The 10,614-nt window shown below is 33.8% G+C and overlaps 1 protein-coding gene across 1 annotated transcript in view; it reads left to right on the top strand.

Moving 5' to 3' along the window:
* Positions 1 to 10,614, top strand: part of CCDC148 (coiled-coil domain containing 148) — a 279,583-nt gene that overhangs the window by 64,000 nt on the left and 204,969 nt on the right. Inside the window, exons 8-9 of the mRNA XM_044669112.1 lie at positions 2,702 to 2,840; positions 5,679 to 5,885. Of these exons, the coding sequence (XP_044525047.1) occupies positions 2,702 to 2,840; positions 5,679 to 5,885 (346 nt within the window). The remainder of the gene's footprint in view (positions 1 to 2,701; positions 2,841 to 5,678; positions 5,886 to 10,614) is intronic.

Here is a 10,614-nt window from a genome sequence, read left to right on the forward strand (position 1 = left end):
GATGGGTTTGGGAGCCAGTTTGAGCTGGCTCTGTCATATTCCTGTGATTTATGATGTTAGATGTTAGTATTGACCTATTTTCCAAACTGTTTTTTCTTAGCACTTCTTATTGAATAGATGACCTTTCTCTAAGAATTCCAGATTTTTTTGTAACATAAAAAGTGATTATTTTGGTAGATATGAGGCCTTGTCTTTCTGCTTTTAATCTCCTTGGGGTATACACCTATTAGTGGGACATCTGGGTCAACATGTATAAATACTTTAGTGACTTTTCTTTCATAATTTGAAATTGTTATCCAGAATGATTGCAACAAATCATAGCTCTACTAATGGGATATTCATGTACCTGCCTTCATGCATTCTTTCCAATGCTGACTTTTTTTTTGTCACTGTTGCAAATTTTGGGGAGGGTATAAGGTAAAACTTAAGATTTTATTTAATTTCAATTTCTCTTAGTAGGAGTGATTTGGAGCCATTTTTTATATATGCTGGGTTGAATTCTTCTTTTGAGAGTTGTATGTTCATATCTCTTATCTATTGGGAAATGGCTTTTGCTTTTATATATTTGTGTTATGCCTTTATATTTCTTTCATATCCTTTCATATGCTAATATCACAGATAATAGATATAAATATTTCCCAATGAATAGTTTCTCTTCTTATCCACTGCACTGATTTTGTTAATGAAAAGACATTTACATTTCATGTAATAAAAATTGTCTATTTTTTTCTTTTATCAGACAGTCCTCTGTCCTTTGTTTGGATAAGAATTCTCCTGTTAGCAGTGGTTGTGAGAGATACTTAAAATTTTTTTTTTCATCATGCGAGTTTTAATATTTAGGCTTTATATCCTTTTGGAACTTATTATGATATTCAGGATGTGCTGGTAAATATTTATCAAATCAGCTTTAAAAAATGTACATATGACACACTTTTAAATTTAATTTGCATTAGTAACTACTCTCCTCCTTCCTTTTCTCTCCTGGTTCCCTGTTGAATGAAATGTAATTCTGCATCCATCCACATTTATATATTCTCATCTCTTTTGACCAGTTCAGATGAAAATAAGCTTTAAGTATCACTTTCTATTCCAGCCCTTCCTTGTTTATATATTCTTCAATTTAGACACCCAAATTTATATGAGATTATTTCCCCTACCTTTCCTCTCCTTTTTTCTCCTCTAGATAATCTTTCCCCTATCCCTCTCCTTTCTTCTTTTAAAATCATCAGACCTTAAAATACTTCATAAGCCTTCTGTCTTATTAGACATCCTCAGCTGCAATCCTGGCTCCACTTTTTTTTTTAAACCCTTATCTTCTGCCTTGGAGTCAATACAGAAGAATGGTAAGGGTAGGTAATGGGGGTCAAATGACTTGCCCAGGGTTACACGGCTGGGAAGTGTCCGAGGTCAGATTTGAACCTAGGACCTCCCGTCTCTAGGCCTGGTCACTCTTATCCAGATCCTCCTCTCCAGAATCCAGAGACCTATCTTTCTGTCTATGGCTTCCTAGAATAGAAAAAAAAATCATTTACTTGGTTTTTTCCCTCCTTTGAATTTCTTGATCAAGACTTGATCTTGTGAATTTTCTAGATCTTTGAGAGTTTGGCTACACCAATTCCTTCTACTTTGCCATCTTAGCTGGTCTGACCTCTTTGCTGCTCTCTGAAATTTTCTACTTAAACTATTATGTCATCTGCAAATAGGAATAATTTAATCTCCTTTGCCAGTGCTTTTTTAATTTTCTTTCTCTGTCACCAGCATTTCTAGAACTATGTCAAATAATAAGGGCTTCTTGGCTTTACCTATCTATTTATTTGGAAGACTTAGAGTATGCAAATAATATATAGACATATACTTTTTATTCTATTAAAACATGGCACTTCAGTTTTTATGCTTTATAGAGTTTTTTTTATTTTAAACCCTTTAACTTCTGTGTATTGACTTATAGGTGGAAGAGTGGTAAGGGTAGGCAATGGGGGTCAAGTGACTTGCCCAGGGTCACACAGCTGGGAAGTATCTGAGGCCGGATTTGAACCTAGGACCTCCCATCTCTAGGCCTGGCTCTCAATCCACTGAGCTACCCAGCTGCCCCCTTTTATAGATTTTTTAATATTAATTAATGCAATATTTTGTCAAATGTTTTTCTACATCTATGGATATAGTCCTGTATTGTCTATTTTGCTTTTGAATATGATTGTGTTAATTTTTCCAAAATTGGGCTATCTTGGAATGCCTTATGTGAATCCAATTTAGTCATAGTAAATAATCTTGTTGGATATATTCTTTAAATATTTGATAGAATGTACTTTTGTTCCTTTATAACTGATTCTGTTTCACACTATGAGATGGAGTTTTTTAAGATCTGTATTTCCTGGTTTTTTTGTTTGTAGTATTTTATATTTTGGGGTAGATAATTTTCTTTTTTCTTTAAATTCTCAGGTTTATTGACATGCAATTATTTATTGTAGGTTCAATTCTATTTTCTTTAAATTAGTGGTTGAAACTCACCATCAAAGTTGGGACTGAAGCACCTCCATTTTTATAGATTTTTGCTACTTTACAAAGTTAAATTTAATGAATTATGTTTAATTAGGATTTATCCATTGCATGAAATTTCTCAAAATTGCTAAGTGCATTGTCCACAGCACTGTTTAATCCAGCCTTGTTAAAATAGCCCAGTTTGGCATTTTAATTATTTCAGGAACTTTAAGTTGAATGAAGAAGACCAGTGGATTTACCAGACAGTTGTAGAGCAATATCCAAAAGATATTCAGGGAAGAAGAGCTCTGTATTTGGACATGTTACAGAAACATTTACCTCACAGATCTAGGGAGGAGCTGGTAAGTGCCATTTTGAGTACTAAGAAATTTGCTTATTTAAAAAAAATTATTTAAAAAAATTCAACACAAAAGTCTTGTTAAAATTGATTTTCTGGGGGCAGCTGGGTAGCTCAGTGGATTGAGAGCCAGGCCTGGAGACAGGAGGTCCTAGGTTCAAATCTGGCCTTAGACACTTCCCAGCTGTGTGACCTTGGGCAAGTCACTTGACCCCCATTGCCTACCCTTACCACTCTTCCACCAAGGAACTAATGCACAGAAGTTAAGGGTTTAAAAATATAAAAAAACAAAAAAAAATTGACTTTCTGGAAATAATTGATCTCATCAAATCTAAACAAGGTAGCTCCCTCCCCCCTTTTTAACTCTTACCTTCTGTTTTAGAATTAATACCAAGAAAAGATTCCAAGGCAGCAGAAAGGTAAGGCTAAGCAATTGAAATTAAGTGACTGGCCCAGGGTCACAAAGTTAGGAAGTATCTAAAGCCAAATTTGAATCTAAGACCTCCTGTCTCCAGTCCTGGCTCTCTATCCACTGAGCCACTTTAAATAGCTCTCCTTTAAATACCTTTAAAATGTTATAGTCACCATTATATAATCTTAAGTAAATATTATTGTTATTGATGAATTATCATATCTTTAATAAGAAAAATAGTTTGTAAAGGGCTGCATTTTTCCTAGCTGAGCTAGAGAATGAACGAACTGATAAATTCAAATTCTCATTTAATTAACAGCACAGTCTTCTGTAGTGGTTGTTACAGTTTAGTCTTATTTAATGGATTTTTATACTTATTAATAGTAACTAATTGTATACTTCTTTTAAAAAATCTTTGAATTTTTAAGTTAAACTTCTGAAAAATGTATTCAAGTTCATCATGCTGATTCATGTTCAGAAATCTGAATTAAAAATGATCAAATATGTTGATGTTATTTTAATTCTCTATCTTCTCTATCCATCTCTTTCTTTTTCATTAACTCTTTTATCACTTCATCTTAGAAGATTATAAGCTAAGGGCAACTAGGTGGCTCAGTGGATAGAGAGCCAAGCTAGAGTTTTGAGGTCCTGGGTTCAAATCTGACCTCAGAAACTTCCTAGCTGTTCTGATCCTGTACAAGTCACTTAACCCAATTACCTTAATCACTCTTCTATCTTGGAACCAATACTTAGTATGGTTTCTAAGACAGAAGGTAAAGGTTTTTAAAATAAAGTATAATTTCTTTGAATTCAGGGGATGTGCATAATTTAGGTTTGCATTATTCCATCACTGTGTCATTAAGGTTTGGGTTTCCAGATATGAGGCATTTCTCTAAGGAAAACTAGTAAAGCTATATATTTACAAGAAGGAGTTAATAATAAGTACTTGTTCTTTTATTTCTACTTATTTACTTACTTATTTATTTGTTTGTTTATAAAACCCTTACCTTCTGCCTTAGAATCAATACTGTGTAATTGGCTCCAAGGCAGAAGAGTGGTAAGGGATAGGCAATGGGGGTCAAGTGACATGCCAGGGTCACCTAGCTAGGAAGTGTCTGAGGCCAGATTTGAACCTAGGATCTCTCATTTTTAGGCCTGGCTCTCAATCCACTGAGCCACCCAGCTGCCCTCAATACTTGTTCTTTTAGAAAATTAAAATGTTCTTGCTTCTCTAATTTTTATACCTTTCTGACTATTCATATGTAACCTCTTATTTTCCAACAGATCATTCATATTTACTAGTTAGTTTCTCTGCTTATCTAATATTAACTATGAATTCTATTTAAGTATTAGGTAGCTTATCATCCTTTTCAGAATCATCTCTGCTTCCTTTCAAAATGTTTGACAGGTGCTAAATAAGCTTATTCGAAGCTTTGTGTTTTGAAACTAACAAGTTAACAGAACAGTTGGATTTTAGTTGTCAGAATTAAAAATATAAATTCATATCCTAATGCCATTTATTTATTTATTTTTGGTGAAGCTACAATCTGTTCATTGTATATTTAGCGATCAAGAAGTGAAATATTTGTTTCAAGATCTCCTTTCTATTCCCTATTTTTCCTTCCACTTTTATACCTTGTTCACATGTTAAACAGTGCTGTCTGAAATGACATTTGTCTGAAAACTCGGACACTTTGGCTATGCAAAAAAAAAAAAGAAAGAACTGACCTGGTTATTTAGATATTTTAAGGCAAAACCCCAATCTTATCTAAAAAGTTCAGGCAAAGAATTACAAAACTGGGATTATTTTGTTTATTAAAAATATTGTGAATTATTGTCTCAAGTCTCCATCTTTTAGTTGGATAGCATAGAAATGCTCAGATCAATGTTTATAATTGTGACATATTTAAAAAACTGACTATCTTTAAGAAAATGTGATTCTTGCCTTGATATAAAGCAGTGATTCCCAAAGTGGGTGCTATAGAGATCTAGGGGGGCGGGGAAGGCCACAGGTGTATTTATCTCTCCTATTAATTGCTATTAAAATTAAAAAAATTAATTTCCAGATGTCTAAGTAATATTTTTTCTGGAAAGGGGGTGGTAGGCCAAAAAAGTTTGGGAACAACTGATATAAAGGCTATGATGTTTTTCTTCATTTTTCATTGGTGTATTTTCATTTTTGTTTAAATATCACAGTCATTTCCCTAAATACTCCATTTCCCTCCTCCCTTTCCCCATAGATCCCTCACTGTAACAGAAAAAAACGTGTAGGCATTTGCTGTCCCCATCAGAACAACTTCTACTCTTTAGAAAAACCTTTACATTACCCTTGACTTTTCTTATCAACATGATTTAAGTAATAATGACTTGTTGAATGGAACATACTTTTCATAATTATAAAATGTTAATATTCAATGACTTCCTTTATAGGTTACACATGAAGAATACTGGAACCAATATTGTTTAATCAGTGACCAGAAAAGAATTTTCTTATTAAACTGGGCTAAGGATAAGAAAGACTTTGTACAAAAAGCTCTAACAACCATTGCCGAAGCTTCTACTGCTCATGAAATAGAGACCATTTTGGCCCATGACAGAAAAAAGCAACTGGAACTCTGTGCTGTTCTGAAAGAAAAGGTAGGACATTTTATAGAAGGTATAGCCACTTTCTTTCCTTTGTTTGAAACAACCATAAAACTCATTTTTCTAGGAAGTGTCGGAGAACAAATAGTAATGGAGATATGGGAAGATCTAGATATTAGTCAGTTATTGGAATTCCCCCAATATTAATAAATTATTGGAATTCATGGGTCCACTAAAATCACTCATGATGGTTCTAGAAAGGAATGTAATTTGGAGGCCCTGACTTTGGAGGACCAAGACTTCCAGCTGATAAATATAGGAAGTTCTCACTTTTGTCATGAATTTCTCACAATATAATTCTTTCAAATGTATTCTAGGAGTCCAAATCATAAAGCAGATTATTGAAAACAAGATAAATATGTTGTTTTGGTGACTGGCTGCAGGAGGAAAAGGTGGCTTTACTACTTGGTAATGATACTACAGATGCCACAGTAATACTGCACCTCTAGTATCATCCTAGAGGAAATCTCCTTGATGGTTATTGTTACAGCAGTTTATTCTGAAGGTTTGATGTGATTTACTTTACTAATCATTGCAGCAAAGTCTGGTTACTGGTCATTTTGTCCGTCTCATTTAATCATGGAGGCTGAAAAAGGCTCTGAGTCATTTTTCAAAGAATCTGCTTTGAGGATTTCCCCTCTCTAGCAGGTGTGTTAACACTATGATAGATATTATTAAATAGTTATTATAAACTTTCATTAAAATGAGTCAAATAAAACTAGCAATAAATTAAATAATAAAGTTTAACTTTTATAATATTTAATTTATAATAAAACTAAATTAAAAATTAGTACCAGTAATTGTAATAAATTATAAATTAATTTTTATTAAAGATATCAAACCATATAATCAAAAGACAAAGAGGTCTTCTAATATATTAGATACCATTATCTAATTGTAGCTCTCCAATCCAGCAAGACATTCATTGCTCTTGATACTCATAAGAGAAATGATTGAACCTTTAAGCGAATAAGAACATGAAAGATTTGGACCCAGTAGTGGCCTTACATATAGGATATAGCCAGAAAGCGATCTCTGGAGGAGAGTCATAATGGATTTGACCTGGGGGTTCTAGTAAAGAAGAAATTGAATCTGAGTACTCTATTAAGTAATATAGAATGCTATCTAAGTTACTTTCTCTTTTAGAATACATGTCAATTGAAAGGAAAGAACTACAACTAGGAATTCTAGAGATTAGAGGAAATTGCTTTGGTCTGAGTATGTTGAGAGGAGAAAATTGTGGTCCAGGGTTTCACTTCTTTGTATCAAATCTATAGCTGTGATTCCCTTCTTCCTGGACTAAATGACACATATAGAAATCTATTCCTTATTCCAGAACAGTCTGGTCCTAGGCTTGGGAATCACAGAGCTCTGAGATTCACCCTTTCCTTGAGATGTCTATTCCCTATCTTTGAGCTTTCCAGAATTTGTGCTATTTCTTTCCAGGGCAGTACCTGGAGGAAAGGCTCTTATTTAGCAGGCCAATTCATGCCAGCTCCATATTCCAAGGTGAACAGTCTCCTCTCCTGGGGTACTGGACTGTTCAATGAAAAAAAAAGGCCCTTCTTGCAAGGTATCAGTACCCTACAAAGCTCCAGTGGCCACATCCTAATTTTTACTATAAAGAGGAGAGAAGGTAGAAATGGGAGCAGCCACTTTCATGCTTAACCCAATTGTGGTCTAAGGGACATGATAGTCACATATCATTTCTATATACCTATGGGAGAAAATATGTAAAATTATATCATGACAATGAATATGAGGAATTCTATAGTAGATAGTTTTGATATATGCTTAAAAACAACTTCTTTTGGGAAAACTATCAATTAGGGAATGACTGCAGAAATTGTGGTACATGTTGGTGATGAAATACTATTGTACTATAAGCAAGATGATTTCAGAAAAAGCTGGAAAGATCTGCAGGAACAATGCTGAGTGAAATAAGCAGACCTGTCAGAACATTGTACATAATAACAGCAATATTGGACGATGATTATCTGTGAAAACATGGCTACTTGCAGCAGTACAATGATCTAGGACTATGATGGTGAACCTATTGTACACGTGCCAAAGATTGTTCACAGAGTGTTCTATGTGGGCACGTAATCTGTCCTCCCCCCCCATCCCTCAGAATTCATTACTAGAAAGACAGAAGCCTTGGGCAGAGCTGCTCCCTTCCCTCCCTCTACTGTGCCTGAGGACATTTTTCATTTCACCCACCCCCCTGCCCAGCAGCCCAATGGGAACACTTTCTCCCACCCCTGTGTGGGGGATTGGGGGATTGGGGGGGCAGGGCACAGCACTTGTTCTCTAAAAGGTTTGCCATCAGTGATCTAGGACAATCCTGAAAGACTTATGATGGGGAATGCTATCCGCTTCTAGAAAAAGAACTGTTGGAGTCTTTCACATCACTTTATTTATGGCTTTATTTTGGAGTTTTGGTTATGTACGACTTTGCTTTTACAACAATGACCAACATGGAAGTATGTTTTACATGACAATAAAAAATTAAAAAAAAACTCTTCCTTCAACACATCAGAGAAATAGTACATTTAAAAATGGAAGCAAGTCGCAGAAGTAATCATATTATTTGGTAATTAACTAGCTCTGGGAGTAGTTAATGGAAACAAATTATTTAAGTGGTGATTAGGCACTGTTGTGAGGATTACTTAGTTATTATTTAGGAGATCTAATAGGAAGGGCTTGAGAATTCCAAATAGAATGGGGAAGCAGGAATAATAACTAAGTAATCCTCCTCGCAACAGCATTAAGTACTTTTCTAAGTGTTAGAGTTACAAAGAGAAAAGCAAAGATAGTTCCTGTCCTGAAGAAGCATACATTTGAAAGAAGGAAACAAAACATATAAGAGAGAGGTAGATGGGAGGGACACTCTGGTCCTGAATTACACAGAGATAGTTAATAGGGCCATATTGGAATAGATCAAGATTCCTCACCCAGGAGCAATTGATTGATCATTGATTTTTTTTTAATTGGAGTAAATAAAGGCTATATGAGATATTAGAGAGGATGCTAAAATTGGAGTAAGAGTATTGGGATCTTGGGGCTGCTAAGTGGCTCAGTGGATAGATAGCCAGGTCTGGAGATAGAAGGTCCTGGGTTCAAATTTGACCTCAGACAGTTCCTTCCAATGAGACCCTGGTAAGTCATTTAATCTCATTTGCCTAGCACTTATTGTTCTTCTACCTTGGAACCAATACATAGTATCAATTCTAAGGCAGAAAGTAAGGATTAAAAAAAAAGGAGAATCAAGTTCAAATATTTTGCCAATTAAATTTGATAGTACGATACAGAGTGGTCCAATAGTTTTAAAGTTTTGAGGTTTTTTAGTCTTACCTTTATAATAATTTGTTATATTCATTAAGTATATTGTTCTCTTGACTTTTTCTAATCTATATTCCTTCAAGCAAGTGTTACAAAGTTTATTTGAATTATTTGTCATCTCTTATTTTGCAATAATTTAACATCACATTTACTTGTTATAGTTTATTCAATAATTCCCCAGTTGTTGGGCACACACTTTGTTTCCCTTTTTGTTATTACAATGAAACTATATGAGGTTGCTTTTTTTTTGTTGTTACCTATGGATCTTTTCTTATTGTCATTAAGTTTCTTTGAGTATAAACCTTTGAGTATATACTTTGAGTATAAATAGTGATTTGGAGCAATTTTTCATATGACTATTGACAACTTGCCTTTCTTATTTTGAAAATAGCTTATTTATCATTGAAAGGTATATCTATTGGGAAAATATTTTACATACTATATATTTTAATTAATTCCCTATATATGCCTTGGATGTCAGAGCTTCATCATCTTTAGCATCTATTACAATGTTCTTTAATAGAGCAAAAAATTCATGAATGACTGTAATCCAATGAATCTTAATTATAGTACCTTTATTATGGATTTTAACTTGGGAAAATTTTTTAGTGCTTAATATGATGAATGTGAAGTTTTATATTGTTTTGCAAATATTTTACTAGGTTATGAGTTATTTGCTAGAGAGTCCATTTTTTAGTTTGAGTCAAATTGGGGAAGGAATGTGTTGAGAGAGAGAGAGAAAAAGAGAGACAGAGAGACAGAAACAGAGAGAGAGAGAGAGAGAGAGAGAGAGAGAGAGAGAGAGAGAGAGAGAGAGAGAGAGAGAGAGAGAGAGAAAGCATATTGATCCCTGATGTACTTATAGGAGGAGGATCAAATTTCTGAACTTTAGTGTCTTTTTGGTTACTATCTTTTTTAAAACTTATATAGAAACCAGGATTTGAAAAGGTATATGTTATATATTTTTATTTTTTAATATTTTAAAATATTTTTTATTTTATTTTTTATTTTAAAATGGTACTTTATAGTAATTTTAAAATACTAATGAACAGTAGAAGAGGAGGTGTTATTTATAGAATGCCAGCTTTGGAGCCATGAAGAACTGAGTTCCAGTCTTGCCTCTGAAACTTACTTAAACTTTCAGTGAAATAATCAACTCTTTAAGACATAATTTACAGTCTAGTTTGCTGTTCTTCATTGGTGACAGAAGGGATAACTTGCAACAGATGATCTATATAAATTTTTCAGGTTTTGTGTAAAAAAAATCAAGGCATAATTTCACATAATACTGCTTTCAAAGTAACTTTTTGTCTAAGAAGGCAATTGGTTACTACTCCCCAGCCAAATATAAAATAAAAACCCAATCCAGATTAAAAAAAAA

Source organism: Gracilinanus agilis, chromosome 3 (genome assembly GCF_016433145.1).
Source record: "Gracilinanus agilis isolate LMUSP501 chromosome 3, AgileGrace, whole genome shotgun sequence".
Lineage (NCBI taxonomy): Eukaryota > Metazoa > Chordata > Mammalia > Didelphimorphia > Didelphidae > Gracilinanus > Gracilinanus agilis.